The sequence below is a fragment of the Rhamphochromis sp. 'chilingali' genome, assembly GCF_963969265.1.
Source record: "Rhamphochromis sp. 'chilingali' genome assembly, chromosome: 14".
In the NCBI taxonomy this organism is placed as follows: Eukaryota; Metazoa; Chordata; class Actinopteri; order Cichliformes; family Cichlidae; genus Rhamphochromis; species Rhamphochromis sp. 'chilingali'.
In genome coordinates this window covers 16,868,218-16,889,269 of record NC_137941.1, presented here as the reverse complement: position 1 = coordinate 16,889,269, position 21,052 = coordinate 16,868,218, and the positions used below count along the sequence as shown (strand labels likewise).

Here is a 21,052-nt window from a genome sequence, read left to right as displayed (position 1 = left end):
GGCTCAAGAGTTGGGGGTTTGCCTTGTAATCGGAAGGTTGCCGGTTTGAGCCTTGGCTTGGACAGTCTTGGTCATTGTGTCCTTGGGCAAGACACTTCACCCGTTGCCTACTGGTGGTGGTCAGAGGGCCCGGTGGCGCCAGTATCCGGCAGCCTCGCCTCTGTCAGTGCGCCCCAGGGTGGCTGTGGCTACAATGTAGCTTGCCATCACCAGTGTGTGAATGGGTGGATGACTGAATGTGTAAAGCGCTTTTGGGTCCTTTGGGACTAGTAAAGCGCTATACAAATACAGGCCATTTACCATTTACTTGTGGATCTGCATGATATCAAAGAGAAGGGATATCCTTAATGTGGTCAGGCACACGGCAAACCTAACGTTTGCCAGGGTTAGCTGATCAGAAGAAATTAAGTTTCCATCAGAGGCTGCACCAAGGTCCAAAATTACATAAATATGCATTATTTTGATCAGCGGTTCATGCAAAGCCATTCTAGTAGAGTGAAAATGTTTCAAAAACAAAAGCTACCTGACTAACAATGTGTGGGTTAGGGCATGGGCACTTATGTTACAGTGATGGAGGGCAAGTTATCTGTTAGGGGAGGTCCCAGCTGTAGGATAGTGGCATTTCCCCGTGGTAGTGGGTGTGTTGGTCTGCAGCAATGCTTAAGACTTAGGTGGGTGCTTCTGTACTTGCCTGGATCTAGGGTTTTTAAAGCAGAACATTGTATTCTAAGGATCACGAACGGTTAATAATTATAGGCTAACAATTCGGGTTTGGCTAATCATTGTAGATCAGCCATCTGGATGCTTGGAGCCAAAAATGATCTTGTTAAGGCAGGAGTGTGGAGCACTGAATTATCAGCTAATGCTAACAAGCTTAACTAGATACCGACATCTCGTAACTAACACGTAAATAAATCACTAGACTTTTACTCACCAAAACTGCAGCACAGTTAGTACAATTAAAAACACGAGACCACTTTAGAAGGTCCAGCTCAGTTTCTTCTCTTAGCAGAGGCGACACCTAGCATACGGCTACACCTGTTAGTTAAAGTGACCACGCCCCAAATTTGCACATATTTAAACCCTATTATTTAAATAGGTGAATTGTTTTTACTTAAGTAAATGTTAAAATCCTACTTAAGTAGCTTAATAGTACATAGATTCTACTAAATATATTTAAAGTACTTGCAGTAACTCATTCATATATTGTAAGTTAAAGACCCTACAATAATATAGAGAAAACCCCAACAATCAGAGGACCCATCTGAGGATGTGGCGATAGTGGGAAGGAAAAACTCCCCTTTAACAGGAAGAAACCTCAGGCAGAACCAGGCTCAATGAGGGGCGGGCTCAATGAGGTGGGGGGGGGGGGGGGGGGGGAGTGTACTTTGACATACAGAGGAGCCCGTATAAAACCACTGATCTTCTAATTAGTAGACCACTCTACTTCCTGTGCCACAGTTGACCAGTGAGTACAAAGTGCAATCACTGCATCCAAAACAAAGTGGAGTAAAAAAGCAGGAGGAACAATGTAAATACATCGGTGAAGTACACTGAATCCAAATAAAGTAGTTCTAATCCTATTGGTGCTATTCATATTCTAACCTGATAATCTTAAAAAAAGCCTGCAGCACTAACAGTGCTATAGACCACATTTTAATTTGTCTTCTTAATTTGCTTTCAAAATATTTTTATGCTAAATTGTTTATTTCAAACAGTACATTTGTATTTCTGAGCAGAAAATCATTATATCAAATAAAGCTTAACGACCAAAAACAGAAACTCAGTTGCTCCATTTTATTTTCTTCTCAATGACAAGAATCACACCAAAAATACAAAAAACACTTTTCTTTTTTAACTTTCAGTATGAAGTGCTTCAAAACACACACACACACACACACACACACACACACACACACACACACACACACACACACACACACACACACACACACACACACAGGGAACTGTTCTGACAAAAGCTCTTAAAAAATGTCTATGATGGAAAAGAAGCAGGGTTTCTCTGCAGGACAGTGTACCTCTGATCACCTGTGAAATATTACGTGTCATTTCATGTCAAACGTTGTGATTTAAACACATGAAGCAAACAGGAAGTCTCTGCCCTTGGGCTGCACTACTCACCTCTACTGTATCAACACCAGCTGGGAAACAGAAAGGCCCTTTTCTACTACAGCCTATCACCAGCTACTATACATTTGTGACACTCTTCAATTAAAACAGTGATTTCTTTATTTGTTTTCCTTTTTTTGCTGCATCAAGAGGTTTTCTTCTTGGCTGCTGCAAAAAGCCTGTGGTAATGTGGGAGCGGGTACGCTCCAGGTCAGGAGCCTCTCACAGTCAGATCAGGCCTGTGATGCTAGCCTCTCAATGATTCTCCTGTAGTCCTCCACAACATCCTGGTAACTCTTCTCCAGCTCCTCGTGCTGTGTCTGAGTGTCCATCTGACTCATGTGGGACACCAGCTCCTCTGGCCGTAGGCACTTCCTCATCTTCGCCAGCTCCCTCTGATTCTTCTGCACAAAATAAATGACATAAATCAGTGGCTGAGGCCGCATGCATACAAATTCTTCTGATTTCAAATTTTGGCTCAAACGCTCTCCTGTGTCTTCAGCACATGTTGGATAAACACCTAAAGAAGGCTCTCTTGTCTTTTCAGCATAGTAGTTGCAGTTTTTTTGTCTTGTTTTTGATTAAAGACAAACTCTGTATAGAGGAAGAGTTTAAAGCTGCTGTCTGGCATAGAGAAGAAAGACTGCAGCCAGAAAGTCATCAGTTTAAAATGTTTACTTAGCATAATTTTTCTTTTAATTGGTTTATGAAAAGATTTGAGGGTTTTTTTTAACCCTCCAATACCAAAAAAGACTTAAACTTCAATGCACTGGAGTCTTTTTATATGAAAAACTGATTAAATATCAGAAAAATAACCTCCATTAAAGTCTTTGTATATGCTACTCTCTCATCTTTGGAGTCATCTCTTTATTCGGTCTTTATTGTGTAACACACATTCTTCTTTCAATGGCTTTAACATCATGGTTTTGACTGCATGGCTCGTTATTGGAAAGTTAGAGAATGAGTTACTCTCTAATAAAGGGTTCTTAGTGTACAGTAATCCATCAAACAGTGTCTGAAATCCTCCTCATGACAGAAGACGACGGCAGAAGTTTACAGTCGTTAAATAGCTCAAAAATGTGAACAATGGAGATCCATCAATCCATTTTCTCATAATTATGCGGGTCCGAGTTGTGGGGGCTTTACCAATTTCTGTCCTTCATCTACCCGGGGGCTGCCTACAGGTAAAATACACCTGAACCATCTCACCTAGAAGAGGTCCTGCTTCTAGGTGAGATGGTTCTGCTGTAGGTTTACCTGATTGATACAAAACCCGTGAAGCATAGACTAGAGTCTTTACTCCAGGGGTCTGGTCCTTTTTTTGTCTTTACTCTCTGAACTGTCCTGTCTAACAAAGGCAAACAACGTTCAAAAGAAAATTAAAAACAAAAAAAACAAAAATAAAAAAAACAACCTCTTAAATGCTAAGTAGCTTTTAAAGTTTAAAGATCTGTTACACATACTATACAACACAGAAATATACTTTAGGTTATTTTATACCTCTAGAGAATTAATAACCAGTGATTATCATTTATATGTCTTGACACTTGAAAAAGAAGTGAAATTGATCGCTGCTATTTCTGGACATGGGTGGTTAGATTAGATAATGAACATGCGACAGACACGTTGCAAACGCAGCATCAAACATAATAAATCAGACCACACACACGATGCCTTCCCCATCTCCAAACTCCAATTTAGTAATTTATTTTATTTCTGTATTTATTGGTAAATGGACTGGTTCTTATATATACACCGCTCTTCTACTTGACTTTATACAACGTGTGTCGTTCACATGTTCACACACACCTTAATAAAAGCACTTTTTTCTATGTCTAAGTGCTTTCCAGCTAACATTATACACACAGTCTGATTTCTGATGAAGGCATCAGGAGGAATTCTCTTCCCCTTTGGCACGAAGACTAGAGCAGCAACACCCAACCTTCTAATAAGAAGATGACCTGCTTTCAGTCACCCTTGGGCAAAGGGTACACGGTGTTTGGGGATCTGTGTTATCAGCACACCTGTTAAAGGCTACAGTTTTTGTTTATCACACCGTAACGTCGTGTTGAAAAGTGTTATTGTGCATTTTCTCTTACATTGTGCAGTCTAATCGGCTGTGTGAAAAGCCTGCACACACGTGCATGCACACACAGTCGCTGGGGAATTGGCGGTAAGAGCAGAAATGCAAAATCCCCCTTCACGTTCACAGAGCAGCTCTGCCATTCAGCTAACTACATGCAAAATCTCCTCAGGGAAGGAAAATCTGGCTCTGCATCTGGCCACCAGATCCTTCGTTGCCACTCTCCCAAGGAATTCCTCCTTCCCACTTCGCCGCATAGGTCTTTTCCATGTCACATTCTGCCTTTTTTGAGACATGCGGTTGCCCTGATGACAGCAAAGTCTCTAATGGATAGTATGCAAAGCCTCAGCGAGCAGATCGGACATAAAATATCACAAGCCAAACAGGATGCAGGGAGTTATTCTGGTGCATAGACACAGCATTTCCCACTGACAAGAATCAAGACGCAGAATAACGGACATTTTCGATACTCTGTTCGCTCAGTCTCTCAAACCCCCCCCCCCCTCCAAAAAAAAAAGTCCATCAAGAAACCATTTGATAAGAATCAAATGAAAAGGAGTGAATTCTGAATAGTAGCAGCTTTCTGACAAAGTGCTTTAAACACACTTTCATGAAAATTATTTCCTTCAAAGAAATGCAAATCCCGACTAATGACATGTGCCTGAATAGAAAAAAGCTCCAGCGGCAGCAAAACCACAGACGCCTGGTGCGCCCTATTGTGGCTGTAACAATGCGGCACTAGTATTCTATCAATTTTCACAGGACTGAAGATCAATTTTTCTGCTGTTTTAAAAGGTAACATAATAAACAGTGACAATACGGGGCTGTAAGCTGATCAAGTGTGTGCAGTACACGGGCCACTTTTCTTCCTACACTGAATAGCTATAATGTTATGCTAACAAAAGGTGGAAGACTGCACACTGGATTCCTGTTTGACAGCAGCAGAGACAAGTTGACATTCAGATTTATTCGAATGCACCGAGGAATCACTTTGAATGTCACTTTGCAGGCACTTTTTTGGACCCGCTCCACACTGACATGTAAAGTACACCACGGCGAAGCTGTGAAAATTAAAACCTCACCCTGTAGGGTCCGAACAGCCTCTTCTTCACCTCTAAGCGGTACTCTCTCGCTTTGTCTTCATCGCTCATGTCTGTCGCTCTGAGGCGTAGGATTTCATAAACTCGCCTGGCATGTTTCTGCAGACAATAAAAAACAAGATAATTATTTTCATTTAATTACTTTCAAAATAAATCATTACGCCTCAACAGGAGTCAAACACACTTCCCAGCTGAATGGCTACAGGAAGTCCTAAGCAGTTACGGGCAGGTTGTAAAAGAAAAAAACAGAAAAAACAAAAATATGATATGATATGCAGCAGCATCAAAGAACAGAGAACTGAGTAGCATTTAGAGCAAAGGAACAAAATGAGTTGCTACTATGCTATATACTATACTAGTATAGGCAGTATTTATGTATTTTTGGGAGGTCATTTCTCAGTAAGTAAATAAAGCGTGCAAACTGATTTGCTAACATTTGCAACCGTGCACATATTTAACAGCGGAAAAGAAAAAAAGCATATCTCAGTTTTTGTATTTGATACTGAAATGAACTGCCTGCGTCTGTGTTTGGAGCCCTATTCAACATATTGAATATTTATCTGATACTGGACTGTGGCGCAGCCGCTTTTAAGCTCCTCCCTCTTTTTAACGCAACTGTCTTCGGATTTGCTTCCACTGGCAAATAGAAGGTTTGTGCATGTGTCTGAGGCTGCTGTGTTCCCACACAGATCTGAGAGTAGAGAAAACCCCCAGAAACGGAGCATTTAGTGCAGTCTGAAGTGATGACTTGTACAACGCTGACCACATTATTTTAATATTTTTCCCATCCATTATTGTAACAGTGCATATATGGCAGGAAACAGAGAATAGCAGGACTAAGGCACTAAACTCTGTGCTTTCAGAGACTTTTCCACACCTCTGGTAACAACAAATAAAATCTTTTTGGATCTCTGCTCTAAAAAAAGTAATAAACATAACAAAGGTCATCAAACCTTTTCTTCCTCACTAATAAAACTCAATTTTGCAAACCTATCACAGCTGCACCCTCATACGGCACCTTGTTAATTTTCAGCTTGTCTTGCGCCTCTTTGATCATGTCAGCTGAGAAGCCGAGGTGCAGCTTGTCTACAGCGAAGGATGGCAGGCCCTGACAAAGCTTCACCAGCACGTAGTCTCTCAGCTTCACATAGTTCTCAGAGGGGTCTTCAGCTGTGAACAGACAAAAACCACAATAAGACTCAAATGAGCTGATGGTGTTAATCTGATTTTTCAACACCCCTGACACAGATGGCCTGGTTCAATCCCAGTGTGTTAAGATAGAGGAGGAGTGAAAGAAACAACAATATACTTCACACCTTGGAACTTTTCAAAGTAGAAATATGGCAAAAAACCAGAGGAACTGTTAGCAGGAACCCTTCTTCCTATTCACTGCTAAACTTTTAAGTTCTGTCTTGAATAGGTTTTCATTCTGAAAAGAAAAGGCTGGGATGCCTCTTTAGTATTCACCCTCCATCTCCATGCAAAGCATCTATTTCGATCCAACTAGTTTCAATAGAGCACATTCTGGTATACGAGCCAGCCCTCCAAATTAACTCACCGTCTGGATCCACCAACTGCAGAGAAAAATCGTTTAAACTGTTCGTGGGTGACGCCTGGATCTTAGATTAAATGTTTATCCCACCTTCTTCAACATAGTAATTGCGTTTTAAAGGGGGGGGGGGGGATAAATAAATAAAAATAAGTAAGATGCTCACCTGTGATGTCTTGCACTTTGGGCAAGCTGCAATAAAATCTGTGTACTGCCTCCAGAAGCTGAGCTCCGTGACCTTCTCCTTGGAACGGAGGCAGGATCAGCATTTGGCTGTTTAGTTAAAGGTCAGACACAGACACAAATATAAATGCCAAAAAAAGGAAAAGAAAACAAGAAGAAAACAGGTTTCTTCAGAATTTGTTGTTTTTCTCAGCAGGAGCAGATTCGCTTTGATTGAAAGCAGAAAATAATACACGGATCCATCAATGCAACAAATCAAATCAAATCAAAAGCTTATCTATAAAGTTGTTTTCAGATACAAATCACCCTGGTTTGGTACTGAAACAAAATCTGGTTGAATAGTTGGCTATATAAGCCAGTAATTTGGGCTCTTTGGGAAGAGGATAAAGAAATGTATAATTTTCCACTCCTTTCTCATACAAAAGAATGGGAAGGCACGTGCTGCCCCGGCAATTACCTTACACGTGGTCGGGTTTTGTCTGGGTATACGTAGTAATTATAAACTGTCATGTAGCCAACAGTTGCGTAGAGAGTCTCCCCATCTTTATTGTACTTTTCAAATCTGCAGATAAAACACAAAGGAAAACAGGTCAATTACAGGCACACTCCCATGCAGTGTCCATTTTAGCCTCTCTGTTCCCGTGCCCACCCCTGACCCCCCTGACATCAGCACGTTGGAGCAGCCAGCGCCGCGATTGGTACACCTGCTGCAACCTGAATACATTATGCACTTAATTGGAGTACTGCAACTTAGAGGAAGAGAAGAGGTTGGAGGACGGACTGAGCTCCTCAAACTCACTTCAGCCCATTTTCCCCATTGTAACCATTAATAGGTGCCAGGGTAAAGAAAACACTGGCAGAGGCTCTTTTTACTGTTAAGACATTGTTCAGTATTTCAAAAGACAACAGTATTCAATTCAGCTCTTGCCCCTGAAAAATCTGAAAAGGCCTTCTGGCACAAAGGAAGCTCTTGCCTGATCAACAATTCTCCTACCGGGGGGAAATATAATCAAACTGGCATGGTAATTGGTCACAAGCGCCTCAAAGGGGGGCTTTGTTTTTCAATGACACAATAAAAGCTGCGGGCTAGAGCTCTGTGTGCGTGCGTGCGTGTGTGTGCGGGGGGTTGATGTCAATTAAGGAGGGCACTCACACAAGAAAGAAGTCCCAACGATCGTCGTCTGCGTCAATGAAACTGGCAGTCTCTATGAACCACATGAGGAAGGTCTGCAAGCGCTCGTGGTACTCCCGGAATCCCGGGCAGGTAACCTCAGCCTGTGGGGGCGAATGCAGCGAAAATAAGAGGGTTTAAATCTCATCTGCATCGCTGTGATGCAAAACTATCCGCCAGATGAAAAAGCAAGCTGATTTTAAAACCTAAAAGGCTTTGCGGGTTTGCTTTGATGACTTTTTTGGTCCCCCACCTTGTGAATCTGGTACGTGAGTTCTCCTGCCTCCTCGCTGTGGACCGTGTACGTGTGAAGCAGGGTGCCGAAGGGCTTGAAATTGGCCTCCTTCTCCAGCAGTGAGATGAAGTCATCGGTGTTGCAGGTGAACCCAGCAGGAATGATTTCCCGAATTTTCCCCTCGACGTCATCAGCCTGGAGAAAGAAAAAAAAACACCCCAAAAACAATAAAACACAAGGTGAACACATTTAGCGATTCAACACCTAATCTCGCCTATCTCTGCATCTTTCCCGTATTTATACATATATGTATATATTGGCGCTAAACCAGAGTGGTGTCGTTTATGTAGCTGAATAATCATAAAACTTCAGGAAAAAGTTGACGTCTACAAACACGTCGAGGGTTTCGAGTTTGATCCTAGGGGACTTTTCCGAGTGGTAATTTTTGTCGTTGAAAAAGAGTGCAATATATCCCGCAAACTCCAACCGGGAGCATACGTGTTTGGCGCCAATGAAAAGAAAACCATTAGGCAATTAAAACTGTCAGCTGAGCAGACCACAGCAGCACCCTCCTCCCTCCCGCCCCTCCACGATGAAAAGCCCACTTAAATCAGTACATTTACTACTTATGTTAAACCATGAATATGTGATGAAGTTGCCACAATAAACGCATTTCTGCTTCTCACTGGGAAATAAAATCTTATGAATTGATCTCAACTTAACAAACCTTTGGGCATCCATAATAGAGGCCTCTCCTCTAATCCTGCCAAGTGAACCCAATCAAATGAATTTGCCCCTGCGTTTTCAAAGAGCCTCCGAGACAAAGAGGTCCTACCCTTGGACTTTTTACTCAGTGCAACGTGTGGTTAGTTCAGCTGTAATGTTTGCATTGTATCCATTTCCACAAGGATTGACATGAGAACACTTTGCTAAGCAGCCCTTTCACACCATTTACATGTGTGATGGGCATTATTTCAGCAAAGAGACCCTTGCTGCTCAGCATTGAAAACTGGGAAATGAAGAAGGTCTGAGCAAAATGCACTACAAAAGGCTAATACAACATACTGCTAATTCCCCCCTTTCAGACATCAGCTAATATCTAACTGGAAGTAATGCACCTGCAGCTGAATGCCTCTTAGCCATTGTAATTGTTCGGCCACATTTCTAGGGAACAAGGACCACACTTAAAAGGCCATGGACAAACAAGTCTCTTTGTGCTGGCCACTCTCTTACATACTAGACACTAAATTGCACAGCCTTCCAGAATAGATGCTTTAGTTTGGCATGAATATAACTTAATAATGTTCCTTTAGAACACTTTGTTAATGTCTTTGATTTCTAACAAGAAGCACAAAGGGAGCACAAACCACCTAATTTGTTGTGTCGGCATTATTCCATCTCTTTAATCCAATCCTGAGGCCGTGCCACGCTGAACATTTGCAGTCATTTTTCTGTTTACAGTCAAAGTGTTACACATTAACGTGGATTATGAGGCTAATATAAAACTATTAGAGGTATTCAGCAATTTCCTATAGTTACCAGCCTGCGTGGAATAAACATCTGGTACTACATTTGTTTTTCTTCTGGGAAAAGTCCAGCAGTATGGCGGGTGGGGGGTGTGGGGGGGGGTTTGGACTGATTTAACGGGGAGAAAGGTGAGTTTTGATCAGTCTTGTATCAGCGTGGCAGCTGCATCAACTCCATCTCAGCCTCCCCTCGTTTCTCACCAGCTGCACCGCACCCCGACCGTCCACACGCACTCAGAGACAAACACTCTTCAGATGCAGCCTGAACTCTGCTGCTCCCCTCGCACTCTGCCTCTACACCAGCTGCACTCAAACCCTTAACAAGGTGAACACTCAGGGGTCAACACCAAGTAGAGGCACACACACTGCCATCACATTTCACGTCTGAATATCGGCTTTAAAAAACAGGTAATGGCTGTCTTTTACCTTTAAAAAACGTAAATTGGTTGCCTTTTTTTTTGGGGGGGGGGGGGGGGGGGGGGGGGGGGATTTGCCTGAGAGGAAAGAAATCATGTCTGTATATTCCATATGAGGTTATTTATAATTTCACCGCATGCACAGACACACCAAACTAAGTTATAGCAGCACTTCCACTACCACCAGTTGAAGGCCACATTGTCCAGTAGCGAAGCCCCCCTGCTGCTTGCAGACAAGACAGATGTCCCCCAGTTGAATCATTTGACCTCAGTAGGGGCCCTTGCTAATTCTGGTATTCATTTTGCATGTTTGACAGCGTGAGGAAATATTCAAAGCTGCCAGTGGCCTTTTGTGAAGTCTCAGAGGAAGAAGAGAACCCAGGACAAGCATTTCGCTTTACTGTCCGCTTTTGTCCAAATACTGGCTGTTCATATGTAAATAACTCTGACTGGCAATTAAAAAAAAAAGGGAAAAAGAAAAAGAAATGGCAGGAAACTTTACATACTAAGCAGACGAGAGTTAAAATTAACTATAAAGTCATCAGCAGCCGTCGTTAGATAAAACAAGCATCTCCTTTTTTGATACGTTTACACACATTCGGCCTCAAGGAGCTCAACTGTCAATAACTCGAGCAATAATTCACTCCTACAAATACGTGTACGATACATCCAACCGGGTCACATTACTCCCCCTGCTGATTCCATTACAGAAAGCTCTAAAAATCAATGCCTCGTGTTGGACCCCCGCTTATACAACCATTCTCTTCAGAGGGAGGAGTGGGATTAGCGCAGACACACAGGGGACCGTGGTGTGATGAGATTTAGTCTAACAAAACAGGAGATCTCTAACTGGAATAATGTCACGCTCTCCCCTCCGGGAGAGGCTGCGAGGGCCCTCTGTTAAAGCGCCTTAGGTTTATCTGCTTCCCTTAAAGTGTAATCGATCGCACAATTAGGGAGGAAACGCCTCAGGGAAGCTGCCTCGTGTTGGTCTATGAAAATTACAGCCTGATTTGTTAAAAAGTTCAGATTAATAAGGACATCTTTTGTGCCATACTTTGATATGTTGAGCTGTTTTTTTGATATGTTTTGACAAATAAAATAAAATCCTGTTCCATTTACGCTTTTCCCGTCACCTGCTGTTAGTTCAAAACACACAAATTATACGTGACACGGGGTATCGAATCTAACATTCGCAAAACTACTGTCAAAAATACAATACATGTCTCCCCCCCTTCTCAGATTAACAGAAATGCGTCGTAGGCGCTTCAGATCTTTTACACAGTTTTCTACTGTTTACCAAAGTGGATTCAGAGAGGAGCTGAGTTGACTTGTTTGTTTACAGAGGAAATTTAGGACTCTTTTAAGACGCTCGTAAGACAGCTTTAAATTTAAGACTATGTGTGATGGAAGCAGGCATCACAAATTAAACTAGAATCTAAATACAGGAAGGTGAAATCAAAGTTAACTTCGAGACGAAGTTGCAGTTTCAGCTATTTGTTTTTGCTATTTCAAAAAATGATAAACTTGTATGAATAAACTGCGAATGTGTATCCTTTTCAAAAATTGAACTGAAAGAATCAGTTTGAATTTGATGACGTCATCTAGTTTTGTTCAAATAAAAATACAGTTGTTGTTCGACACGATGTCCCAGGCTGGCAGCCTGGCTAGCAACACCTTCCTCTTTATCATTATCAGAGTTTCCATCAGTGGACTGCAAGCCTAGCTGGTCATAAAGTGACCCAGTGAAAGCCTAACGCACAGAGGCTTTTTCTTTTATTTCTTTTTACATTTTTTTTGCATAAAATGTAACTAATGCGTCTTATCAGGTAACTGTTACTGTTAAAGGACAGAACAAACTGTCCTTTCAGGCTGTAAGCAGTTTTGTACCACACCCACCCAACATGCTAAAGTGTGATTACCGCGTTAGCGTGTTCACATCCACCCAAACGAACCGGACCGATTCAAACGGTATACAGTGTTAATTTTAACAGCAAACTTTGATTTTGTTTTAGTCAAATTTTAGTTACCTAAGCTGTTCTACTTTTAGTCTCGATTTAGATGAGTGTAAGATTATAGCGGACTAAATCAACAACAATTGAGCCACATGGTTTATGAAGATTCTTATTGTAGGTGACATCAAATGCAAAACATTTCCATATGTCTACTCTCCTCCTCCCGGGTGTTGACATTGTGTCGTGCTTCCATGAAACAGGGAGCATGGGAGGTAGCAGTACCCACCCTGTTTGTATGGGGGAAATCAAATGTGCACATCAAACCTTACTGCACAAGATTACTTCGACTCAAAGTGTTTTTGTTGAGTGATTGTGTATACAGTTTACAAAAAGGAAAAAGAATGGAAACGCAAAAACTGGTTACATTGAATAGAGAGCAGAACTTCTCACGTTAGAGCATAGGCAAAAGAAAAGTTAACAAAACACCACAACCCGGAAGGGGTGATTGATACTAACAAGACCTTTCATTACAAACCACACAGAAGTTAGCTGCAACATCACTGAGCTTCACATTCCCATTAACACAGACACACATCAGACCTCTACGGAATAAGCAAATCTGTTAGTCAGCAGGAACATCCTTAAATTCAAGGTTAGAGAAGTTTGACAGAAGAAGACCCCAGATTTTATCATATGTGCCCTTTTGGTTCTGGATGGAGCAGTGGATCTTTTCAAGACTGAGACACGACATAAGATCAGCAAGCCACTGAACATGGGTGGGCGGGGCAGTGGCCTTCCACCTCATCAAAATGGCACACCTAGCCAGGAGGGAACCAAAGGACAGCACCCGACATTGTGCGCCGGCAACATACTTATCATCCTCACCCACTGTACCAAAGAGAGCAAGTAGGGGGTTGAGAGCCAGTTTCAGGCCTTGTTCAAAGTTTAGAAAACGGATAAGATTGGCAAGATTACTTCTGATTGGATCAATTCCAAACTTGTCCTGCCTTTCCACACAATTCAATTAGTTGTGATTGGACCTCGTCTCTCCTGAACATTTCCACCTTGCTTTTAATTCAGTGACAAAATTGTGTGTGTGTGTGTGTGTGTGTGTGTGTGTGTGTGTGTGTGTGTGTGTGTGTGTGTGTGTGTGTGTGAGAGAGAGAGAGAGAAAGACATTTATCACCTCCGCACTAGACTTCCATTAGCTCAGTCGGCTTGTTTGTACACTTCATTTCATTTCATTCATTTATTTATTCATTTTCAGGCACAACAAATACCTATATTGAACATAAAATACACAAAACAAAAAACAAAAATTGCCTGAAAAAGGAGTGGGACGAAGAAAACTTATTAAATCCCACCCCTATACTCACTCATCAACAAAAAAAACAATAAACTTCCCGCAGCTACGCCCATCATTGCATACAGACCCATCAACAGCCCCGGGCAGATACAAGCATCTAAGCGGCAGCTCGCAACCAACAATTAGAGCCTTCATAACTGAATACAGAATATATAAATTATAAATTGCATTACCACAGGTAACAGGCAGTAATAACTACAAGTAACAAACACACATACATATACATACATATATATCTACACACACAAGTACATATATGTACATACATACGCACACTTTATTTATTTATTTTTTTATTTTGGAATCCATACCAGCAATGGTAAGAGGACAGACATTACAGAGCACACTAAAACCCATCATTGAGTATACTGTGACCAGACCAACTGTTTGTAGAGAAATTTAAATCTATGAATATTTTTGCATTGTTTCAATTGTAAACTCAGACTGTTCCAGATTTTCACACCACATACAGACACGCAAAAGCCTTTACGGGTTGTTCGAGTTCTGGGTAATTTGAATTCTCCAAAGCCTCTCACATTATAAACCTTTTCTCGAATTTCAAATCTAGTTTGTAAATTTGCCGGTAAAAGTTTAGTAAAAGCTTTATAAAAAATTATGGATGTATTGTAATTAACCAGATCCTGAAATTTAAGTAACTTTGCCTGAAGAAAGAATTTGTGAGTATGATCTAGATAACCAGCCTTGTGAATAATACGCAGTGCTCGTTTCTGTACTGTGACTAATGGATTAGTTGTATTTTTATATGTATTTCCCCACACTTCCACACAATATGTAAGATATGGAAGAACCAGGGTACAGTACAGAGTACGAAGTGCATCTTTATCAAGGAATTGTTTCACTTGAGCTGGATTAAGCTGAACATAGCGTTTAGTACCCCCCCCCCCCCAAAGTTTTGGATCAGTACACTGAGCTGACTTGATTTGGACATTAAAAACATCTCTGGTTAATTGTTACTAGATGTTGTGGCATGTTTGTTTACAGTGCTGTGTATTACATCGGTATGACTGGACTCCACTCACACAGTTGTCCCAGACAAGCATATTCTTACGCAGACACAGGGTAACACGAGTTTCTCACTGATTATCTACCACCTGATGAATGAAATTCAAACTTTTAGCAGCTGGTATTTAGCATGTAGAAACTTTGTAACAAAATTTTTTTTTTTAAATAAAGCAAGACTGTGTTGATGCAGGCGTCATGACTCAACAACACTTACACAATAAATGACTAAGTGAAAAATCCACTCTCGGGCTAGACTGTGTTTTACATAATTATTAAAAGCACAATAGAGCAGTTTTTGGAAAGAAAAACACTACTTTTCAGCAGGAGGCAAAGTTTTGTCATCTTTTCTTCATATTCAAGTATTATTTTTATGTTTATGTCTATACTGGCGGCCTCTGATTGTGATAAACAGTGAGCAGAACACAGGTATCTATTGTCTATTGTCCCCACGATAACACAACAAAGAGGCTGATGCAAGTATGATAAAAGAACGGCATAAAGAAATGACTTACCTCCACACAGTCGAACGTCTCTGTGACTTTTGAGGTATATTTCACTTTGAAGAGGGTACTCAGGTTCCCCGCGGCGTAGAAGAGCTGAATCTGAAGACCTTTGTAGCCAAAAGCAACCTCACTGCACAGAAAGTGACTGAAATTACTAAAAATCCATACAAGATTACAAAAAGTCGGGCAGTGATTTGTAAAAAGGACTGCTTTGTGTAATGTTCAGAGGGACAATAACGAACATCAATTATTCCCATTACATAAAAACAAATATACACCTGGAGTTTATAATAAATGCTTATCACAGGTCACTTATTTCGCTGTGCTGCATTGTTTCGTTCATCGTTATATCACTGGCAGTTTATGACAAAATAGATTCATCATTATGCAACTGTGATTAAGGTTTACTAGCAATTACGCTTGCCGAAATAATTAATGCCCCAATTACAGAGTTCCCTTTGAGCTGATTGCAGCAAGTGCAAAAATAACCAATCCTAGTTTTGACTAATTTGGAAATGCAATTTAGAAACGTTAACGACGTGCTACTGTAAGTCTATGCGCCGACACAGGTGTCACTGCCAATAATGCAGTGTTGCTCCGGTTCAGTGCCTCTTTTGTGCATCACATTACAGTAATTTCGCAGCTCTACAATAACATGCAAGACCAATTATCATTTATGTTCGCACATTATGTTCCTTTCTGTGAATCCGACACTGGAAACATCACTGTGTGCTGTCCATCAGGAAGAATCACATAAAAAGATCACGTATATTATTTTTAAAACTTTCTGTCAGTGACGCAACAGCAAAGTTTTCTGCTAGTCATTAATAAAATCAGTTAACTGACTAAAACTAGGGTGGGTGGGGATGTGTTACCTTAAAATGCAAGTAAAAATCCTTAATCAAACCACTGGTGTGGGCAGTTTAAATGTGGAGTAACTCATGCACTCCAGGGGCCACTTATCAGACCGAATCACACTTCATAAACCCTGACAGGGGCAAAGAAAATGTGCAAGGCTCAGGACCTTTACTATTACAACTGTATGGAGACACATTTGAGTCTTATAATGAAGATGCCAGAGGCTTTAAAATAAATTAGCCTATCAACATTACTAATAGGTGAAAATGATTCAAATCTTTAGCTATGTGACGACTCTGCAGTGGGCCATTTATGATTAATTGGTACTTCATTTTTGCATTGTCATAACATTTAACATCACTAATAGCATGCTTTGTTGCATTTCTGAAATGACTGAACTATTTATCATTCTTATTATCAACAAAGGAGAACCACTGTGACGTGGATGTATATACAGGCTGACTTTGAATTGGCATGTCCATAAAAATACGCAGGGCCCTCTGAGTCTTGCAGTGTTTTTGCAAATTAATCATCATAAAAGTAGCCCACTTTGATATTGATTAATACATACAGCATGTAAGACTGGATGTCTGGTAAAGTTTACTGCCACTTTTATGGCTCAGTCTTTTAAAGTATATATGGAAAGAGGTATATTTTAGTGCAGCATGTGAAGTCTGATGCTCCGAAACTTATCACCATCTGTGAAATGCCTTAGTCCAATAACATCTCCTGAGCTGCTGTCAAACTAGCAGCAGTAGTGAAGTTGTAGATCAGATCCATTTCTTCTGCAACAGAACCACTCGCACAACCATGAACAAGCAGATGGATGGATCCAGTTCTTAACACTGGTTTTGCTCTGCTGTACTTCTGAAACTGTTCCCTTTCCTGAATTTTGGATGTAGACAGTCATGATGTAGACACTGATCCTAATGTTTAGCAGGGTTATAAACTTGCAACTTTGTTATCTGGTGTTTTGCTGCCTCTCTGCAACAATGTCCTGGATTCAGACCCACTACTGGTTGAGGCCTGTCTGTGTGGATTTTGTGTATTCTCCCTCTGCTTGCACGGGTTTCCTCAGGCACACCAGCTTCTTCCATAAGTGCTGGGTTAACTAGCAAATAAAAAATGCCCATTGGTGTGAATACAAGCTTTAATTGTTTTCTGTCATTATGCTTTGTGATTGATTGGTGGCTTGTCCCAGACGAACAATGTCTCTCAACTACCACGAGCTGTGATTTGCTTTAGGCCACCCCTGTGTTTGCTTCCAGTCAGACTAAGAGACAAGCATGCGATATGACTCTTGTAAAAATATTTACTTTGAAAAATGGTTAAAAGGCAAAGTTATTATGACTTCTAGAAGCACAACATCAAAGTGTGTCAGTTTTAAATAAACTGGGATAAAGTTTTAGTAGATCTAATCTTGCCGCAGCTTGCAGAGCTTTGAACAAATCAATTCTAGGGAGGCAGCCAGTTTACACTGCTCAAAAAATATTATAGGAACACTTAATCACAATATAAAACAAACTCTGTTAAACTTCGGGGAGACTGATCTGTCCAGTTATGAAGCAGAAATGATTGTGACTCCATTTCACCTAAATCAGTGCAAGCTGAAGGGACTGGAGAGGCAACAAGAAGACAACCCCCAAAAAGGGAAATGGTTTTCCAGGTGGTGGCCACAAAACCGCCACTCTTTTCTAAGCCAACCTGTTCGATTTATCTCTAGTTTTGCTTTTTCCTGGTGTCCCTGTCACTACTGGTAGCATGAGATGGTACCGGCATTCCACTCATGTTACAGAAGCAGTTCAACTTCACCAGGATGGCACATCCATGCATAAGTGGAGGAGACAGGCTGCTACAAGAGCAGAGCTGGTACGGGCTGTAGAAGAGACTGTTATCTGCTCCTTTGCATGCAGCAGAACAAAGTGTCAGAATCTGGGACGGTGACAAGACGTCCTAACGTTCTTTGGTAGGACCTGTGCTCACAGTCCAGCGCTGCGCAGCATTAGCAAGAGAACACCAGAAATCACTGATCATATGTAGCACAGTATCTGAATTTTGGACTCCCTAAAAAAAACTTGTATCATCATCAGCTTCAGAACTCCAGCATCATGCTTATTATACATCTAAAAATTTGCTGATTTCTTGCAGACTCTGTGTCAGAGATCAACCAGCCACCATTCAGCTCAAACAGCAGTAAACAGTTACAAGTCATTATATCACCAATAACTTCTGTGAAAGAATTACTTGTTCAAAAGATGTTGAAGGTGAGTTTAATTTGGGTGCTGTTATTAAATGAACTTGTTGGCCTAAAATCATCCATAATTTCCTCCTCATATTACTGCATTTGCAAGATTAATCTCCAAATTCATGCCACTTATAATTATTGCTTAAATCACAAAATGTAAACAGACAGTAACCACTACCAGTCAGCTCATGTATTGACTGTTTACTGCGTCTTAATTAAAGATTCATGAATATGTTTTCTTAAGGAGGCCAATTACTGTTAATGTCTTCAATACATCTTTATAAAGTCAACGCAGGAACCCAAAAGGAACGCTAGACTTTATAGCCAAAGAAAGACAAGCCAAGGGAAATGTATAGTGAAAAACAAAATTTATAGTCACACTGCTACAAGTATTGAGCCCTGTAGTTTTATTTTACTAAACTGTAAACTGACATAACACCTGAGTGATAAGAGGGCCTGAGAGCTGGATTTGAACAGACTTAGTAACTACCATTAAGGTGTCTGTCTAATTTTGTTTTTATGCATAGAAAAAACTGCATTTTTTAAACCTGATAACATTATGTTTGTATCATTAGAAATACTCACTCGTCTCCAAAGACTTGGTGGCTGTACTCGGGGTGGAATGTGGTGCTGTCGTCGTCAACATCCTCTGGAAAGCGAACTGAGTGAAGGGGAAAAAAACATGTTCAATTAAAGTGTGAAATTAGGAAAATGTACCACAAAATGTTGGAAATGTATACACGCATTTATTCATTAACACAACATGGGAAATGAAGAAAAAACAAAACCTACCCAGCTTCAAGGATATAGCTTCATTGGTGTCACACTTGTACTCAGCCAGTTTCTTTTCCATGGTGTTTACATCTGGGGCAACACAGAGGAAACAAAGTATGTTAACAATTGTTCCATTTCACCCTGAGAATACAGCTGATCATCTGACTCCACCTCATCACATCACACCAACTCTGTCACACAAATCCACTGCATGTCCTCCTTCAGTACATCCATCAATCTACTTTGAGGTCTTCCTCTTTATCTCCTTGCCAGGCAGCTCCATCTTCAACATCCTTTGTCCAATGTATCTACTATCCCGCCTCTGCACATGTCCAAACCATCTCAGCCTCTCCAACTTCCTCCTGCCACAATCACCCCAAACACTCATCTCCACCTCTCTCGTACAATCTCTTCCTTCACGGAGTTCATCGCAAGTATTTAAACATCCACCTTCATGACCGCCACTCCTTCCAATCCATCTAACTCTTATTCACGTACACACACACGTATTCTGATTTGCTTCCACTGACTTTCATTCCTCTTTTCTCCACAGAACACCTCCAGCCTCTCCTCCACCTGCTCCCTACTCTCACTACGGATCATAATGTCATCTGCAAACATCATAGTCAGCAGGGACTTCTGCCTGTCCTAATTTCTCAACCTGTGGGTCACTACTGCAAACAGAGTTTGCTCAGTTTATCAAGAGGGAAATAAAAAGTGACAGGTTTTAGCTCCTCGCCACTTTCCACAAGGGCCACTGATGTGTAATAATGTAGTAAATTTAAATTTCATTATTACTTTTGCAGTTACAATAATGTCTAGTCGGCAGAATGAGGCTGGCCATTAGAGAGTCACTGCTCCAGCTTATGACTGATGATGTGAACAACCTCACCTGCCACCAAGAACCCTATTGTTGCAAACATCAACAGCTCTTTTAAACTCTGCCTCAAGCCCGACTTATACCTAACTGGACTATAGCTGTGCAACCCATGGACAAACAGAGATTTACCACGATGTAAAACTGTAGATCCTGTGCTCTGACCGGATGAGCTACTAGTGTGGTCCTATCAAATAAGCATGCCAGCCTCTTAGTTCAAAATATGTGTCAAGATGTTATATAAAGGCACGCAAACAGAATATAAACACTTGGTCAGCTACTCCACGTTACATAAAATGGTCTAAACTAACATTACATGCGCATCATCCCTCTATTCAAAGCCTATATTCAACCTGAAATCAAAGCCTTACAGAAGCATACAAACATTATCAGCTTGATAACGGGGTGCTAACGTTAGCAAACAGGCCAGCTGCTGCCTCCGAAATCTAACGTTGTGTTTTCGAAGACATCGCGAGCTGGTTTACAACTCCAGCGAGCTTAAAGCAGCACTGAAGTCCACCTGACAGTGAACAGCATTAAAACAAAGACAAGGAAACCCAACCTTAAAACGATTAGCGACCTTACCCGCCATTTCTGCACACTGTGTTGTACGTAGCAGTGCTGTCCCAAAAGACCCGCGGAATTAGTAGGACTTCCGGGTAAGCGTGTTTCCGTGACAACAGGATGTGGATTTTTTTTTTTTTTTTTTTTTAGTAAAGTGTAAAAGAAATTAAAGCATTTAAAGTTTTTCTTTCACAAAATATCAACAAGATTTAAAACAGAATATCTAAAAACAGGATTAAACTAAAAGTTAAAAAAGTTACGATTACGTCGTTACACGCCAAATAAAAAACAAAACACTGAACTGAGATACGTTCATCGTTTCATCAAAGTGATTATCTGTTTTTTCTTTTTTTCTTAAAGGAACACTTTTCTGTTTTTTAGCTATTAACATGCTACACCGTATTGTAATTTCTCATAGCCCTTTTTTTCATAAACACTTGATGAACTTGATCAACAAGTGTGTCCATCCCTATAAAAAATAGAACTTTTGGCAT

General features: G+C 40.9%; 1 protein-coding gene across 1 annotated transcript; it reads right to left on the bottom strand.

The window, feature by feature from the left end:
* Positions 1 to 1,782: 1,782 nt before the first annotated feature.
* Positions 1,783 to 20,668, bottom strand: hat1 (histone acetyltransferase 1). Its single transcript, XM_080902346.1, has 11 exons — positions 20,580 to 20,668; positions 19,136 to 19,207; positions 18,929 to 19,004; positions 15,250 to 15,370; positions 8,470 to 8,646; positions 8,199 to 8,320; positions 7,503 to 7,607; positions 7,029 to 7,135; positions 6,332 to 6,483; positions 5,296 to 5,412; positions 1,783 to 2,534 (listed from the first exon to the last, which is right to left on the bottom strand). The coding sequence occupies exons 1-11, from the start codon at positions 20,584 to 20,586 to the stop codon at positions 2,364 to 2,366; spliced, it is 1,227 nt and encodes a 408-aa protein (XP_080758472.1). The 5' UTR covers positions 20,587 to 20,668; the 3' UTR covers positions 1,783 to 2,363.
* Positions 20,669 to 21,052: the final 384 nt, after the last annotated feature.